This window comes from Idiotropiscis lumnitzeri, chromosome 7, assembly GCF_059441095.1.
Source record: "Idiotropiscis lumnitzeri isolate Australia: NSW breed Sydney's pygmy pipehorse chromosome 7, RoL_Ilum_1.0, whole genome shotgun sequence".
Taxonomy (NCBI): domain Eukaryota; kingdom Metazoa; phylum Chordata; class Actinopteri; order Syngnathiformes; family Syngnathidae; genus Idiotropiscis; species Idiotropiscis lumnitzeri.
In genome coordinates this window covers 3,821,225-3,839,323 of record NC_142397.1, presented here as the reverse complement: position 1 = coordinate 3,839,323, position 18,099 = coordinate 3,821,225, and the positions used below count along the sequence as shown (strand labels likewise).

Below are 18,099 nucleotides of genomic sequence, written 5' to 3'. Positions count from 1 at the left end.
CGTGACTACAGAAAGTGACAGAGTCGGGCGGGATTGCTCATTTAGGGGTCACATGGCAACTGGCTAGCAAGACACTCAACGGACACTTCATTAGGCACAACTGGTCATTCCAATGGACAGTGGCACCTCCAGAAATTTTTCATAGGGGTGGCCAGATTATTGAGAGAGAGAGAGAGAGAGCGAGAGAGAGAGCGAGAGAGCGAGAGAGAGAGAGTGAGAGTGAGAGAGAGAGAGAGCGAGAGAGAGAGAGAGAGAGAGATTTTTTTTTCACCTGGACACAGTGTGTATGTTAAATCAACATTCTTACTCAGTACTTCTAGTTTAGGAACGCTACCTTTGACTTTGCATGGCTCGTTGCCATTTTTGCTGTCTTGGCATGTTCGGCCGCCAGTCAGAGCGAGCGATGAGACAGCATAAACAGGGCATGATTCGCCTACCCGGTCAATCATCATCGCATTTCCCTCCTCCCACAATGCTCTCGACAGGCAGTTAATGTGTGGCCAAAACTGACAACTTGCGCTTCGTTCAACAAATTCCAATTCTCAGTCGTGCTAATGGCGTTGCAACAATGGGAAAAATAAGGAATTCGATTACTCATCGTTATCACCTTCACTTGTGTAGTTGCATAGGAGAAGAACGACGGAAATGAATGTCATGCTGTATGTGGTTTATTTGGGGGTTACCTCTTTTTCCAAACATAACGTACATGACGAATGAGATGACATCTTTTTTTTTTTTTTACTCTCAAAAATAGGCTTTTTTTTTTCTTTTTTCCTTTGGCACTTAACGGTACACATGGCATTATGAGGAGGGTCCGTGGAAAAATTTTAACCCAGACACTAAAATCGTGATAAAGATGAATCGTGTATTCTCTGGTTGCGTCTGTGTGCTGGTGTCAGCGTGGCGTGGCAACGAGTTGGTGTCGTCGCGGTGTGTTGGCAAAGCTGCTGTACTCCGGGGTCAGGTCCACACTGTCTGGACCACCTGTGCAGGTGAAGCTGAAATGTTGCAGTAGCGTCACCAGGAAGATGAACAGTTCCATGCGGGCCAAAGACTCCCCGACACATGCTCGTTTTCCTGGGAGGACACACACAAGCTAGCGATGATTATGTTGCATCATATATAAATTTGGATCCATATGGAGACTCTGATATGATTGTGACTGTGTCTGCACAGTGTCATAAGACCAACCATGTACATACCGGCTGCGAAAGGCATGAATGCCGGGTTCTTCTTAAAGTTGCCATTGCAGTCCAGGAAGTGTTGCGGATTGAAGGACTGTGGCTCGGCCCACTGCGTCTCATCTTTCAGCACGGAGTGCAACAGAGGCACGATGATGGTGTTCTGTGGAAGACTGACATTTGGACCGCAAGAACCCAACCAGGACACGAGGACTGCGCGCTGTGGAGTACCTTCGGAATGGTATAACCTCGGAAGGAGATGTCACGGAGCGCGTAGTGCGGCAAGCTAAACGGGACGATGTCCAGGAAGCGCTGCACTTCGTGGATGATGGCATCCGTGAACGGCATGGACTTCCTGTCTTCCATGTTGACACATCGCTCTTGTCCAATGACTGCGTCGATCTCCTGCTGCATTTTCTCTGCACAAAACATCACCCGAAAAAACAACAACACTTTTTTAGTCGGCGTAGATCGTCAGTCATCCAGATTGCGATAATTTACAAAGAAAATTTATGATTTCTTGTCTTCAGACAAGAAACAAGATGGACCTTGTACTCCGGGATGTTTGATGAGCGCGCTGAGGGCGTATCGGATGGTGGAGCTGGTGGTCTCGGTTCCCGCCATGAAGAGATTCATGACTGTGCCCACCAGGTTCTCGTAGAAGAACTCAGTGGACTCGTTGTGCTTCTCCTGTTGGCACAAATATAGTTAAGTCGCGCTGCTTGTTGCGAGACTTAGACGTGCTTTAAAAGTCATCAGTCAAATCTTGGACTCAACCCAAATGGTGGCGTAGCAACTGTTTTGGGGATGCTCGTTTCTACCTGCTGGATGCGGTTAAGGAAGCAATCGATATAGTCTCGGGGCGCCGTGGGCTCTAGGGAGTCTTGGTGCTGCTGGATCTTCTTTTTGATAAAAGATCTCACCACCTCCATGTGGCCAAACATCTTGTGCTGGGGACCGGGAAGGCGCTCGGTCAGCCAGGGAAAAATGTTGTACATCTGTGGAAGAATTTATAAGAAGTTATTGATACTGTACAGGCGGGATAGCGACTCTCGAGGACCAGACTTGGGCATCCCTGCACTACCGGTGTACTTAAATCCTTTTTTAAACTTTTTGCACAACTTGCTGTCCTCTAACAACGTGCCTAATGTATGATTCAGAAATCTTAGCAAAAACTGTTTTACAGGTTTAAAAAAAATGAACCATTTCATCCAGCGATGATGTGATTGGAGGTAAAAAAGCAAAAGATGCCCAATACTTAATTCTGAAATCCTTCCCAGAAGAGTTTTATAGGTCAAAAAAAAGTTCAGTACTTTGTATCTTGAAAATATCATTTTTGATTGACTTCCCCTTTAAGGATTGCTGGCTGGTATCGGCAGCCTCCAAAAGTAACCGATACCTTAACTCATTCAATCCATAAGATGTATATAAACGTTTTCCAAATTGTGTTCCCCGCCTCCCAAAGACGTATTTATACGTCTAAGCCTTTTGCATCAGAGCTCCATGTTTTTAAATCTTTGCTCTCACTCGCCTGCCCAAGAGGGCTGGCCACAAACTGAATCATTTCTGCGATGATGGCGTGCTGTCGCAGGAACTCCGCGTCCTCGTAGTCAAAGCGTTCGCCAAACACCAGGCAGCAAATGACGTTGGACACAGTGCAGCTCAGCAGGAACGAAGGGTTGAAGGGGGCGCCTGGCGGGGGCGAGGCAAGAAAAAAAAAAAATTCACACACTGATGACAACGTCAGAGGCAGGCAAAGGTTCCGTAATATGTAAGGACACAAGAGTCGATTTCCCAAAACACCTCCATAAGTCTCAATGCGGGCCCTCATGTGTTGGCTCTCCTCCTGGATCCACTCCTCCATGCCTTTGCGGCCCATCCCGAAATCTCGGAGCGTAGTCAGTGTGAAACGTCGCAGCTGGCGCCAGCGCTCCCCGTTGGCGATGCCCAAACCTGGCAAAAAAAAAAAGACCATGCTATGTATTCTTCCGAAAAAAGTTTTGTAATTGCTTATAGATGCCACAAGATGGCGCCAAAACACTTTTTCAATTTGAAAATGCAATGGCCTGAGTTAGGTAAGTTTAGTTAACGAATCTAACGAACTATCTCAAACTAAAATTTAACATTTTCATTGATTAAAATAAAAATGAAAAAGAAAACTAACGGAAATTACATTTTACGCTTAAAAGACTAACTATAATTATTAGGGAAAATGTCCTTTGTATTCTTCTCTGGGAATTAATTTAATACACAAGCCTTTAGGGTTGTTTTTAAATGTATTTAATATTACTGCACGGCCTTTCCCCGCAAAGATCAAATAGTTTAATACTTTTCAAAAAGATTTCAATCCATAATTCCACTTTTGATGTTGGCAACAAGGTATCCTCGGTTTATTTAATTTGGGCGCGTACATGCATCTAACTTTAGAAGAAGCGGTATTAGGCACTGCACTAATTGTAAATCAAAGTCTATGGACTGTTAAACTGTACCCTGTATTAACAAATTGTTTTAAAAGTATTATTTGGGTTGAATTTTTACTATAGAATATTTACCATGGTGTTTTTCTAATCTTGCCCACAACTAAAACACAAAGTTATTTTAAAATGAAAGCTCATACTGAGCGGTAGGACGAGATGAGTCTTTACTTCTTCCTACTCCCTTTGAACATCTGAACTGTTTTGAACTAAGATATGTATTGATTTATTATATTTATTTTATATTTATTTTTGTTTTCCTTCCAGTGTCTAATGGTGTGTTTTGAGAAATTTATGTTTAATAAATCAAATCTAATCAAAATACTAAAACTAAGTGTTTAAAAAAAAAAAAAAAAGTAAAACTAACAAAGCTGCCCTTAAAACAAATGAAAAATTACTAAATTTAAAAATCAAAACTCTAAATATAAACGAACCATAATTAAAATTCCCAAACCATAATAACCGTGGGCCTAACTTAATGAAGCTTTGTCCTTGCTTGGTACCAAGATACTAACTAAAGCAGTATTTTCCGTTTTGATGCCATTTTTTGCATCGCATAAAAGTCAACTTTTAGGTCAGAACTCACCGTAGCCCTTGGTGGCTCTGACGAGAAACGGCAGCTGCATTCTTCCCGTGAAGTCGTCGGCCTGGTCCACCAAAGCCTCTTTGACGGTCTGGTAACCCACCAGGACCACCGCGCGCTGCCAGCCCAGGTGCACCGTCATCACCGGGCCGTACGTTTCACTGAGCTGAAAAAAAGACCAAAAACTTGCTGTCAAATTGAGCGTTATGAAAACATACAATTAGGATGTAATTATTTGCTGGCGCGTATGCAGCGTTTTGCATTATTAAAAATATGAGAATACAGTAAAGTCTCATTTACGTCTGTGATTTGATTTTAAAGAGAAAAAAAAACCTTTTCATGAGAAATGGGGTCCAAGAGTCGTAACCATTTTTTTCATGCCAAGTTTCTTTTTTTTTTTCCAAATTGAAATTAAGATGAGCAATTAATCCAATTCGAATCAGCATTTCAGTCTAAGACAATGCAATAAAAAAAAAGTCGTAGGCTTTATATACTTCATTCAGTCTTTCTTACCGTCCTTCTTTCTATTTAAAAAGTAAACAATATTAAATTTATTTTGGGAGTTAAAAAAAAAAAGATTGTTTTTCTGAAATAATTAATGGGAAAGAGCACTTTGAAAAAAAAAATAATTATAATTATCGCAATTAGATTATTTTTCCAAATCCTTCATCCCTAGTTTGAAATGCCCGTAAACTGTTACATCGGTGCTCAAGCATCTTACCTTAAGAAAGCTTTTAAAAGGAACATGTTTGTCAATCTGTGGCAGGTTTCCAATGAGAGGCAATGCGAGCGGGCCCGGAGGAAGCCCACCCTTGCCTCCGCTCTTGGTTTTGTCGTGAAGTAACCAGAGGAGAGCCAGCAAGACCCCAAGCAGCAAGAAGGCCACGGAGAGCTCCATGACGAATGCTCGCACACACGGCACGGCAGGGCAGGATTCTCAAGTGGGACGTGCAGGCACAAACAGGTTAGGTTGGTCAGGTGACTCCCTTTGCACTTTTGCCCGCTTTGCGTCGGCCGGAACAAACAAAAGTCAATCAATCTCAATCAACATGGGCCAAAATCAACCTTTCACTTACACTCCAGTCTGAAGTTAAAAACATTATCCTTGTAGTTATTTAATTTTTTTTTTTTTTTTTTAAAGAAAAGGACAGAGCTGCTTGAACAAAGTCTTAAAGACCCTTTCGGTCTTTTGTTTGTGAGTGTGCTTGTGTTTAAGATAAAATTATTGAAATTCTATAAATATCAAAGTTGTATTTTCTTAGCGTGGGGTAATATTTTTCAAGAAGAAAAGTCATATGCAGTATTGGGGGGGTGAATGTTTTTTTTTTTTTATTTAACAATGGATATGTTTTTGTTGTTATTGTTGTTAAACATCATGCAATATGAGAATAAAGTCTGATTTATTCCGGGTTAAAAATATTACATTTGAAGAAAAAAAAAGTATTTTTTATGCATATTATTATTGAGATATGTGTTTTTTCATATTAAGAAAAATTAACAAAATGAAAAGAAAATGTTCATGCACTATAACCATAAACTCTTATTTACAGTATTCTGATTTAAAAGTGTAATTTCTAGGAGGAAAAAAAAGCTGTGAGTTAAAGAACAAAGAAATGTAAATCTTAAAATGTTTTAGGCCAAGAAGAGGTTCTTTTTTCCCCAAGAACAAATTTATATCACTACACATAAAAATATTAAATTAAGGACATTTTATTTTTTTTTAAGATTTTTTTTTAATGGAAAAAAAATCTAATTTTTGGGGAAGAAAAAAATGTGCGTTAAAGAACAAAGAAACTTAAATCCTCGTCCTAATTTTTGTTAAGAATTTTTTTTAAGGAAAAAAAAAAGCTATTTAGGACACAAAAAGTCAAATAGGCCCGTAAAGTTATTAGTTGTATTTCTGTAGTGAAACTATTTGAGTTTACAAGCCACATTTATTGAGAAAAACAATCTTCTGTCTGTGAAACAGAAAGAGGCTTAACCTGTCGTATTTTTACCTGGCCTGCCTTTGAATCCAACAAGAGCTTGATCTTATTTCCGTCATCATCATGTCACGCAATCAAATCTGAACCGCGACATCAGGCATGTGACTCGATTACGTAATGCCTCAAAATATGTAAAACGGGGATTAAAGCAGCAGTGCTGGATGGGAACTTAACATACATATTTTTTTTCATATCAATCATACACCTGGTCTCCATCCTCCAATTGTTCGTGCAATTGAAATTATGCATTTGCTTATCAGAAAATGACCCAGCAGTATTGGACGGCTTTTAATATAAAATGGAGGGCACGTTCACGATAAACGGAACCACCAAAGGACTTGTTTACAGTGGAGACACAAATGAGAATTTACTCAAGAACAAATATCATGAAGGATGCAGCACAGTGAAACAGCGGTTAGCACTTTGCCTCGCAGTCAAAAATGTTCCTGGTGTGAAAGTTGTCCAGAGTGTGAATGAGAGTCCGAATGGCCGTTTTGTCCCGATGTGCGCTGCGATTGCCAAGTGAGCTCGACAAACGCTTTGGAAAATGCTTGGATCATGAATGATTTACCTGAGGAGCATCGGCATACAGAGCCAGGAAGAACACCAGTTTTCATTTCGAATTCCCAAGTATTAAAGGAGAACCAAACCCAAGATGCCGAGATTTTGTATTATATTTCAAACGTTCGTATCTTTTTTTTTTAAAAATCAACGTCCGCTTCCGTCTGAAAATGACGTTTAAAACGATGCATCTACTCATTTACGGGGGCCACCATTTTAATGTCTTTTCAATCTCGCGAGAGTGCAGATTAGCGAAACTGTACGAACGACCACCATTCTACACCTTAAAATTATTTCGCCCGACGTGGCGCCGTGCTTGAGATGGCAAATTCTTCCGTTTAATTGTTATTCCACAAAAGCAATACTAATCAGAGTACTACGTTTTGACAACAGTTGTGCTGCCACATATAATATATTGTTGCTTGAAAAACCTTTGGGTTTTGTTCTCCTTTAAGTAGACATTTTAAAGCAGTGGTTTTCAAACTGAGGTCCCCGAACCCTCAGGGGTCCATAACCCATAATTAAAGGTTCCTCAAAATAATCCAATAAATGCTCTTGTATAGAAAGTGTAGAAAAATGGGAAGACTTTCGGGTGGTCCCCAAGCATTGATTATTCTAAAAATAAATAAATAAATAAAAGGTTCTAAAACATCAATCATGTGTCCGCCTTGTGACCAACAGTGTCTCGGAATTGTGGCCGGCCAAGGTGCACTCTGGCGGCCACAGCATTACCATGCTTTGGTCCTCTTGGTGGGAAATTCTTTCTCTTTTTTTTTTGTGACTTCAGGGTCACCAAGCAATCACTTTGAGGCAGACAGACCAGCATGAAGCAACGGTCACCATCTGCTTCTCAGTTGTAGATTTAAGATTTTGGAAAAAAAAAATCCAATTTCATGTTGACACTGCACAATCTTCGTTAACAAGATCACATTTTTTTGGGAAACAAACTGAATTAATTCTAATAACGAAAAAATATAATTGTTACAATTCAAAAATAACATGGCATTTAGAGGTACACATGGCAATTACAGTATTGTATGTTGAATTAGCCTTAAGATTACAAGGTGATCTTTGCTAAAATTCCTCCCCTGGACCCCAAAAGGTTCGAGAACCTCTGCTTTAATGTGCTGCCTCCGCAATTGTTTCTCAAAAGGCAAAACCCCCGCAGTCAAATGCGTCAAAGTCGGAGTCACCCTCAAAGTCGAAGCTGTTGAAGTGCGTGTCAGAGTCCACGTCCTGGCCGCAGGTGTGAAGCGAGCCCCCGGCCGGCATCTCAGAGAAGCCCCCCGAGCCGGCGTGGACCATCTCGGGCGCTCGGCCGAGCAACGGTGAGGACGGCGAGCAGGAGTTGAGGTAGCCGAGGGCCGAGGAGGCCGCCGCCCCACCCATCAGGAGGCACACCGCCCGCACTGCTCGGGCGTCGCTGCTGTTGCCGTGGCGAAGACAATCTGATACCCGGTGAGGGGGGGCCACCGAGACGCTGCGCAGGGGTCGTCGATGTCCGCCGACTGATGGAAAAGCGGGAGGAATTTATTCTTGAGCATGTGATTTTTTTTTTTTTTTTAATTTTGTTTCGATTGCTGATACAATTTTTTGGTGAGCTAACTCCCAAGGAAAATGTTATAAAAAAGCCTAGAAATGTGAAAACTCAATTTCCTCACTTCCTATTTTTTTTTATTATTTTTTTTAGACTTGGGTTCTCTCTTGCGCGTCTGCTTATAATAGACAAGCCTTGCGAATGAATGTCCTTTCAATTAGTGATACAAATTCTTGTCAAGCTAATTCTCATAAAAAGTACTAAGAAGCTTGTTAAATGTCCAAAAACTGACCCTGACTCTGCCTTCTCTCTCTCAGTGAGCCGCCTCTCTCTGTGACGTGTGCTGATGGCGGTGGGGTGCCCTCGCTCGGCCGGGGCGAGCCGGGGTCCTTGTCGCTGACGGAGTCGGGCAGCGGGTCCCTGTCGGTGATGCAGCGGGTGACGCTGCGCTGCCTCTGCAGGCCGATAGGGGACATGACACCCTGGAAACCGACGCAGACCGCCATGGTTTGTAAAAGTAGAACATATCAGTGCATAAAATGTTTTTTTTAAAAAACACTCACCTCTCTCACTTTTCTTATCAGCTTCAGCCACAGACTGCGAAAGGGCAAAGTGACAAGTCATTCTATATTCTGTGTGGATGGCACTATTTTTCTAATTTAATACATTTTGTATATAGTGAATATTCAATTTTGTCTCATAGTTTTCATAATTTTTCTTCATAGTTCCAGTAGTTTAGTGGGCGTGGCGAACTCATGCCGTATTTGTTGGCCAATTGGCAGTTAAAATGGCGTGCGGGGAAGTCTTCCAAGTAATAATTGATGATGACCTCTATACTATCCATAGTTGCAGACGGTTGTTCGTCTACGTGTTGACTGAATCATGCTATAAAAAAACCGGACAAACGGATATTCCAGTGATATTCCACCCACGTGCAGTCGTCCGGGTTGTCGGCGAGCATCAGCAGGAACTTGCTCTGCTGCAGGATGAGCGCGAAGCAGCAATCCCTGCGGCCCCCTGCTGGCAGCCTGGGCAGGTCCAGGATCTCGCGACCCTCCACGATCATCTCGCAGTGGCTCTGTAGGTCCACCATCTGGTCGGGCGGGGACTCGCCGTCGCGGCACACCAGCAGGCTTCCCTCCACGCTGAGAACCACGTACTTGTCCTTCCACTGCTTGAACATGAAGCCCCCTGCCGAAGGAATCAGAACAGACTGTGAGTGCCTTCGTATGTATTTTTTGAATACAGAAATGTCGACTGTTGTTTTTTTTTAATAGTGGTCTAAAAATTTGTACTTCACATAATTTAATAAAGTAAAAAAAGAAATAGTTTGTGAAACATGATTTAATATTGCAAGCTAATTCATTGCGCCGTTACTTCCGGTGTGCCTGCTTGGCCACCAGGAGGCAGTATAATACAGACAAGCAGACAACAAAAGTGCTATTGTAATATGTAGGAGCAGGCATACCTCATATTTTGGTTCCGGGGAACCCAACTAATAATCTCACAAAAGTAAAACATGTAACCCCAAATTCAATTTCGAAAAGGCAATATATAAGGCCAAAAAAGTAATGTTACAAAAAATCTCAAAAAAGTAAAACTACAGCCCATGGATGCCATGTTTCTCGCTACGCCATTTTGCCAGCCACTGTCCTTCTTGTGTGTATTGTGTGCCCAATGGCCATTCTTCAACCAATCTAGCATGACGAACACTCTGACAACACAATGCTGTCCATTTCCAGGACACGACACACGTGACAACGTCAGACTGCGAGCGTTCCAGACAGCCGTTCATCCTGTAATAACCATGATGATGAAGATCTGCTCTACTTCACTACATGGAGGATTAAACGTGACAAAGAGCGAAAGAGGGCAGACAAAAAAGGTTTGACTCAACAGCATGTCGACAAAAGTATTCAGATACACTTCACTATCAGTGCTTTCAATTTCTATTCTTTTGGACTTGAAGTGTCCGTTATACAAGGTGTCCAATATTTTTTACAAAACAAATTAATGAGCGACACTAATGTCTCAAAATAAAAGCATGCTTTAGTTTTTTTTATTGCCGTGTAAAAAAAAATGTTTAGACTTTATTTCTGATTAATTGATTGCTGTGGCGTGCAAGGCTGGGGGGTCCGACTATATGTTCAGTAAAGTATATTACGGAGCACTATTTTTCTTCATTAAAGTACACATTTCAACACTTTTTTTTTCTGGGATGGCTGCAACGAGTTTCTGGCATTTCCATTCATTTCAATGGAAAAACATTTGAGATGTATTTTTGGAGTGGCGGCCATGGTAACAGAATAAATTCAACTCGTCACGACTGTGCATTGTTGTTGACAATAAAACCATTTTTACCACAAGGGAGTTTATCATCATACTGACCCTTCACTGTTTCAATGCCGTCCAAGAATTCTAACATTAGAATGGAGCAACATTGCAAGACACATTTTTGGCAGAAACAAACACACAGTTCAAATTGAATCCAACACAGAAATGACCCATGTGGCCTCTAAACATACTCAAATATGACATTAAGATATTAAATTACGGACTCTTGAGACGGTGCAGGATTGTGGCGTGAATGTTCGCCTACCGTATTTCCTGAGGTAGCCTCGGTGAACGCCGCCAACTGTGTTCATGGCTGCTCCAAAGTACACAAATGAAGGCCAGAACATGGGTTGCAGGAAAAGAGGATGAAAACAGAGCAAGAGTGAGAGAGAGCGAGAGCAAATAATCCCCGCGATTTAGGCCCTTCCTTTTCCTCCTGATGCTCGGAGCGCGACTACATTCACAATCATCCTGCCACCCCGGCAGATTAAACCGGGGATTATCAAGCGGGCCACAGCTGGAGGCCAGTCACCATCAGAAAAAAAGGAAAATAAATTTAAAAAAAAAAATATATATATATATATATATATATATAAACAAATTAAAGCGAAGTTCATTAAAGTCTAAACTAAACAAAATAAAATTACAATAAATTAATCACAATTAAACATATAAATGAGTAAATACATAATAATGAAATGTGTAAAAGTGAAAAAACAATTGCATAAAAAAATTAAAATAATGGCTATTGCATCAATGTGGCAACTCATGGTCAAGATTACAGTCACCACCAGGGGGCGCAAGAGTCTGAATCCTAAAGTCTCTCTGGTCACGTGATAAGAAGTGTTTTTTTTCTTTTTTTTTTGGTGCTGTTCTGTTGTCGGGCGGCTGGGAGGGTGTTGGACTACAAATAGAGGTTCGATTTCATTGTGTGCCCAAAGTTTCCTGTGTGGAAGCAACAATTTGTTTTTTGCTGTCCCGCCCTGATAATCTGACGGCTGCAACAATGTGCTTTCAAACCTCTTAATCCACTTTAGCCTTGCCGCCAAATCCCTGTAAATCTTGCAATCAGGAATGTACCCCCCTCCCTATACACACACACTCACGCACACGCACGCGCACAGAACCCCAAAAGCCATGGACGTCTCAAAACACCCCTCTTCCTTGTCACTGCACCACCACCCTCCTCCCTCCTTCTCTGCTCCGATGTGGGAGCTGTGCTGGAGCTCCCATTGAAAAGGCCAGTGTGTATACAATGGGGCTCTTTAAAAGGGCCCCGGGGCCATTCTTAATGGGCCCAACCTGCAGGCCCCCAGCGTGGGAACGAAAAAGGACAGAGTGATAAGGTAGAAACAAACAAAGGAAAGACACAACAAACACATCAGTTATAGATGAAAGTCATGTGACCTGTGCATGATCAAGGGCGACACTACCTTAAAGGACGAATTTGCAATTTTTTTTTAGGAATGTCCTATCAGTGGCTGATCCCTGCATCCTCATGCCGACCTGTTCGCAAAGACCTAGACTAGATTAAGATTCCCGAATACAAGCGGCCAAAACAAGTTTCTTCTTCAGAGTGTCCAGGCTCTCTCTCTTTGAAATAAAATGAGAAGCTCGGTTCAGAGTCGAGCCTCTGCTCCTCCGCATTGAAATGAGCTGGCCCGGGTATCTTGTCAGGATATCTCCCTGGCGAGGTGTTCCGGGAATGATCGCCTCCAACACCAAGACTGTACTTCTTCATCGGAGAAGAAGAGCGAGCAGGTCTTGGCCATGAGAAGGCGGGGCCAATAAAATGGTGTTTGTGAGGAAAAATCGAAAGTTGAAACACAAACTGCCTAGTTTGCTTTGAGATGCTATCATGTAGATTTCAACCCAAATTGCCACTAAAACAACAATCTTAAAAGTACAAGAGTGGTTTTTTTAGTAGTTTTGTCGCCGCGTGGGCGGAGCTAAAACAAAGTTCGGTTCGGGGGAACCTCCGCGGTGCAATTAAAAAGACGATTGTGTGCAGACAATCAGCAGCCAGCGGGACTTGGGGCATCCTCTGAAAAAGAAAAAAAAGGAGGAGGGTTCAGAGAAGCTGACTTGTGGAATTTGAGTCCTGCTCGAAAAAAGCAGGAGGAGGAGGAGGAGGAGGGCAAAGGAGGAAGGAGGGAGTTGAGGAATGTACGAGCACTGTGACGGAACGGCTCACCACAAGCAGTCGCTCCCGAAAAAGTTGACTTGGAGTTTCTTAAAGGTGTCTTTGAAATCTCTTGATTTGGCGAGGACAACAAGTGGACTTGGTTCGAGTCGTGGACGACTTTCTTCCACTTGATTAAAAAAAAAAGTGCGACATGATGAGGAGATGATGGGACGACCGAGGGCGATGACTCAATCGAAAAAGGAGCCCACTTTTCGGGGGGGACCTCTCGGATCCTTCGTCTCGCTTCTGGTGATCGTCTTGGTGGTCGCCTCCGGACCGCCGACGGTGGTCTGCTTGCAAGGTACGCGAGACGAAAAGGAAGTGGCTGATTTTTTTCGATTTCTTTTCTTCTCTTGAGTGAAACTTGTGACGAGAAACGAAATGGTGAAGTCAATTAGCTTTGAATTTGGACCACAAAGGAGGAGGGGGAAGTTGTTGATGAATGTGAAGAGGCCAGGCAGGTAAACACCAGGATCGGGAGCTCCACATCCGAAAGAAACTGCTCAGTCCTAACCAGAGAAGATTAAAACTTTTATACCGTCATTAAATATGTAGTATAAACATTTGAAAATAAAATATTTGTGGTGTCAATAGTGATTGTTCAAAAAAACAGCTGGGCTACATTTCAAAGTTGAATATAAACATACTTAAAGAGAAATGAGAAATAAATGTCACGTTTATAGAGTTCTAGGTACTTTTAAGACAAATGTTGAACTGCATTTGGATTTTTTAACACATTTTTTGGTCATTTTTTAAAATGTATTTAGTTTGTGGCTCATTCTAATTGTCTTTGATATTGTGCATTTTATAAATCAAAGTGATTATACATAATGTGTTGTTACACTTTTGTCATTCTGCAGCTTCCCAGCTATCAAAGATTTCCTTATAGTACATACCATTAAGCATCAATTAATGATGAATACATTATAATGATCTATTAATGCATAAAATAGAAAATTTATATTTAAGCAAAAAATAATTTATGACAACTAAGAGTTCAGTTAGTCAACAGTTAAATGTGAACTTATTTTTGTCGACTTAAAATATGTAAAATGAAACAAATATCTAAAACTGTTTGCATTTACTAAAGTTTTTGCACACATGTACTGAGTTCTAAGACAGTTATTAAACTTCATATTGGTTCCCAATCTGATTTTGGACACTCATTACGAGGGGCCCTCTAGTGGTATGCAAAAGAATTACTGAATTAAATACTTTTGAACATGCAAAACGTTGCAACTGGTACGCAGTAAATGCTGTCAAGATGGACTTATTCGCTTATTGACGTGTGGAATTATTTTTTTTCTTGGGTGGCATTCAGCAGGTGAAACAAGAATTACTGGTACAATCCGTGATGACTTTGTGATTTCCTAGGCATGTTAAAGAAGTGATAAGTTGGACATGTAAACACTTGCATTGACTTAAACATCCACACAATTTCTTATGATATTACAACAAAACAAATAGAAGCGACATTTGTTGCCAACAACTTCAAAAGAGCAAGTGTTGTGTGTCACATGGCCCTCAGGTTTGCCGCTTATAAATTAATAACCTTCCACATTTTTCTCCGATGTCTCAGAGCTCCAATGTGGCGCTTCAGAGTTAGAAAGGATGAGGAGGGTCTGCTTGTGAGTCACAGGTCGCTCTCTCTGTGCCTCAGATGAACGCATGGATGGCTGGGGAAGGGGGGGACGGGGGGAGATGAATTCATATAATGGCCTGGAAAAATAAGTGGCTGTAGTAATGAATGAATGGTGAGGCTGAATGGGTGAAGAAGGCACAGTGTGGGCGCATGTTTGCTTGTGTGCCGCTTGGCACAGAATCACGCACAGTGAGACCCAGAGGGGAGTTTGGCTGGGAGGAGAAATGGCACATGCACGCCATCTCGTCGAAAAGCCTTTTGAGCGTGTTACTCGCGTCTCAATACATTTGTACAACAGCTTTGCACTTATCACCGTCGGAAAAAAAAAAAAGTACTTCATTTTTGTTCGACAAGCTACGACTTTTTGGTGACAGTTAGAAAAGGTCTGTAAATGGAGCAAACTGGCAAAGAGCCCAAGTCTGTACCTTCTTGTTCACTGTTTTATGGAATATACGTTGAAAAATTAAACAGTAGTAGCAGTCATCTAGATCAGAGTTCGACAACTTAATGCACTTCAAACGAACTGTCAACGGTTCTTGGAGAAAAAAGAAATAGTCAATATCTTTATACTTTTCGTCCGTTTCCAGGATTCTTTACGACATGCAAAGCTGAACTTCATTAATTATTATTGTTTGCCCACCCCCAACCGAGATAGAACCCGGCCAATATGTCCATGCTGTTTGCCTACAACAGGTCCAAACTGAAAGCATCCCAATATGTACAGTCTCAGTTTAATGGTTACAATAAGTGCCCCCTTGAGGGTACTGCCCCAGTGAAACGCTTTTGGATCCTTAAAGTTACAACTGTAGCGCCTTCTTTTTTTTTTTTTTCTGGCGTATGTACAAAACAGATGGTCGATATCCAATGGAAAGCATATGTCTCCACATTGTGTCATTAAGTCCCTTCTTCGTGGTTTAAGGACACGTCAAGCCCAATTGTTGTTTCGGACAATTTTTGTGATCCATCATTGAATGATGGGTATTCACGCACGTCAGATGTACTTGGGTGTTGTCGAGCACACAGAAACAAATTAACTGCGGAAAAAATTTCCAAGCCCATGTGGGGCTTGATTTTCAAGACCTGTGTCAATCCGGCAGGACACTTGGCATGTCTCTGGGTGGGGTCAGGTTAGACCTGATGTTGGCATATCACAAATGCGCACAGGCCAAAGGGAGGCCTGCGTCGCTGTGGGGGTGCTCACAACCGACTTCCATCATGGCCAATCAAAGCGGTTCCTTCCATTCCTTTGAAATGCTGCACGTCTCGATATGGCCGAAGCACTTTTGCATCTTGAAGCGAACACTTGCCGCTCCCCACCCACAATCGTTCTTGTGATTTTTTTAGCCGCACACGTTCAAAGGGACCTCAAGCCCAAGCATGTTTTTGTGACGTCGTGTGTTTGTTTTCCATTATTGAATTCTGGGTATTCAACACACGTAAGATGAGCCGTGGCCGAGCCACCCGGGGGCAGAGGTGGAAGGTCGGCGGTGAAGTAGACGACGGGAACGTGGGAGGGCGGGTCGAGCGTCTTGCCAAAGTCTGTACGCACGTCACTCATGTGAGATTTATTGTAGCGCTCTAAATAGTTTGTGGCTCAGTGTGTGTGTGTTTCCCGTCTTTGCGAGCCATGGGCGGCGACCTCTTGCTTTTTGGGGCAGAAAGCACATTTTGCTAATGGCTTCTTTGCACTGAACACATCATTTGTGTTTACGCAAGTCTAAACGCACTGATGATGAGTTCAGAAGGATGTGTCGAGTCGGTGCCTTGAGAACGATGTGACCTGGATGAAAATATTCAACCTGCTTCTTCCTGAATTGTAACTCCTATTTTTATGGATTATTAATTGTGATAAAGTGCAACATACTTAGTGTTGTGGGTGCGAGGCGCCCAACGCTTGCGTGAATTCTGCTTCAAAATGATTGCAAGACTTTGAGATCTTGGTCACCATCATAGTCGGAAATGCTCTTTTTGGATGCCAAAAAACACGCGGTGGAGTTGCACTCTTGCTGCTGCTCGTCAGCGCACAAGCGGCCTTTGTCCCGCTATCAAGGTCAGCTCGTCATCTATCAGTGCGTGCGTGTGTGTGTGTGCGTGTGTGCGTGTGCGTGTGCGTGCGCGCCGGATAACTTTGCTTTCAACCAGCGCAAGCAACAATTAGTTGAGTTGTTTGTCTGTCCCTGATAAGCTTTCACGCTGATTGATACGATCATGTTTTTGTTTTTTTTCTTTTGCTAAATGAATTTCTATTTTTTCACATTGGCAGGAAATCCGTTGTGAAATTGTAATTTTTCTCCACGTTTAAAATAAGTTTTTTTTTTTTAACAAATCCTGTTCATGCATAAAATGAACAATATTTTTATAAATTCAATTTGTAAAAGGAAAACTCATAGATGATGCGGTGCTTGCTCATTTTACTGCAAAATTACACACCTCGAAAATTTGCAATTCTTTAAATATTTTTTTTTATATTTTTTAAACTGGTATGTACTTTTATTTCTATTTTTTATTTATTCTTTTTTTCCTTTTATTCCTCTTTTCTTTGGCAGGAGTTGCAGATTTTTTTTTTATCATGTGTATGTGTCACTTTTAAAAACAATGTGCTGCTGACAAGCTGGTTAACCCCAGAAAAAAAAAAAAAACATTGTTAATGTGTATGTAGAGGTGCTGCTGCAAAATGAGTTGTCTTAGAAAAAATTGTTTTAAAAATCCAATCCTTTGCTTTTTAGCTGCGGCTCAACATTTACACAACCGTTATCAGATCAAATTGTTTAGTCCCAAAATGTTATACTTCTCTTTCATAGAAATTGGGTTTAAATGCAGACAAGTGTAAAATTGATCTTTCCTGGCCGGGAGCTGCGTACCCCCAAAACGTCCTGTTCCTGGAATGGCCTCTGCTCTGATTACACTCATTTAAATTCCAAGAACAACCATTTTCCGGACCAATTTAATGTGACTCACAATAGCGAATAAAATTTATCTTAGTTTGATTCTCTGATTTTTTTTTAAATTTAGTTTAGCAGAAAATCAGTATCGAAATTGCAGTCTTTATTCATTAAACGGATATTAAACGCCTTTTTTTTTTTTACCAAATCCAATTGTTTCCTTGTCACAAAATTTTACACATCAATTCACTTCAAATGATGAAAATAAGTTGGACACCCCAATGTCACCTTGACGCAAGTGGCCGCTGAAATCATTCAAATTCGACTGACTTTTTATTATTTTCAAATACAGCCCCTTATTCTCCCCCCATAACAGATCTGGCGTTTGAGAAACAACTGGCCACCGTCATCTCGTCCGTGGGCAAACCCGTGAGGTTGGAGTGCGGCCTGTTGGCCACGGTCGACGACGACGACGAGATTCCGCCCAACGTGTACTGGCTGAAGGACGGCGAGCCGCTTCCCTACGCCGAATACGACGACTATCAGATGCCGGTCTTTGGCACGGACCGCTGGATTGTACACAGCACCCTCAGGTAGGCGGCGTCAGCGTACGTCTTGAGAACAGCTCAAGTCAAATAAGATAAAGCTTCGTCTTTGGTGGCTTGGCGCCTTTTTAATTTTTTTTTTTTTTTTTTTTTTTTAAACCGCTGTGATGTAACTGGAACGCCATCGGGA

At 41.8% G+C, this 18,099-nt stretch overlaps 3 protein-coding genes across 6 annotated transcripts in view; 1 reads left to right on the top strand and 2 right to left on the bottom strand.

The window, feature by feature from the left end:
• Positions 1–652: 652 nt before the first annotated feature.
• Positions 653–5,225, bottom strand: LOC148333128 (cytochrome P450 2F3-like). The gene is made up of 9 exons (XM_088300197.1): positions 4,960–5,225; positions 4,242–4,404; positions 2,985–3,134; positions 2,713–2,873; positions 2,003–2,179; positions 1,730–1,871; positions 1,413–1,600; positions 1,203–1,344; positions 653–1,077 (listed from the first exon to the last, which is right to left on the bottom strand). The coding sequence occupies exons 1-9, from the start codon at positions 5,134–5,136 to the stop codon at positions 896–898; spliced, it is 1,482 nt and encodes a 493-aa protein (XP_088156323.1). The 5' UTR covers positions 5,137–5,225; the 3' UTR covers positions 653–895.
• A 1,273-nt stretch (positions 5,226–6,498) lies between these two features.
• LOC148333127 (uncharacterized) lies at positions 6,499–12,375 on the bottom strand. Of its 3 annotated transcripts, XM_088300230.1 has the most exons (6): positions 12,089–12,375; positions 10,921–10,968; positions 9,254–9,512; positions 8,885–8,918; positions 8,614–8,803; positions 6,499–8,292 (listed from the first exon to the last, which is right to left on the bottom strand). In XM_088300230.1, exons 2-6 carry the CDS (start codon positions 10,964–10,966, stop codon positions 7,931–7,933), a joined length of 891 nt encoding a protein of 296 aa, XP_088156356.1. In that variant the 5' UTR covers positions 10,967–10,968; positions 12,089–12,375; the 3' UTR covers positions 6,499–7,930. The 3 variants fall into 3 exon arrangements, with proteins under 3 accessions (XP_088156356.1, XP_088156355.1, XP_088156357.1); XM_088300229.1 differs by lacking the exon at positions 12,089–12,375 and having other exon boundaries at positions 10,921–11,368; XM_088300231.1 differs by lacking the exons at positions 10,921–10,968; positions 12,089–12,375 and adding an exon at positions 9,790–9,958.
• axl (AXL receptor tyrosine kinase) overlaps positions 9,402–18,099 on the top strand; it is a 30,441-nt gene continuing 21,743 nt past the window's right edge. The window contains exons 1-3 of one of the 2 annotated variants that reach the window (XM_088300225.1): positions 9,402–9,536; positions 10,064–10,206; positions 17,741–17,957. In XM_088300225.1, coding sequence (XP_088156351.1) covers positions 17,911–17,957 — 47 coding nt within the window. In that variant the 5' untranslated portion in view covers positions 9,402–9,536; positions 10,064–10,206; positions 17,741–17,910. Of the gene's footprint in view, positions 9,537–10,063; positions 10,207–12,822; positions 13,142–17,740; positions 17,958–18,099 lie in introns of those variants that run through there. The other variant, XM_088300224.1, reaches the window with a different exon arrangement.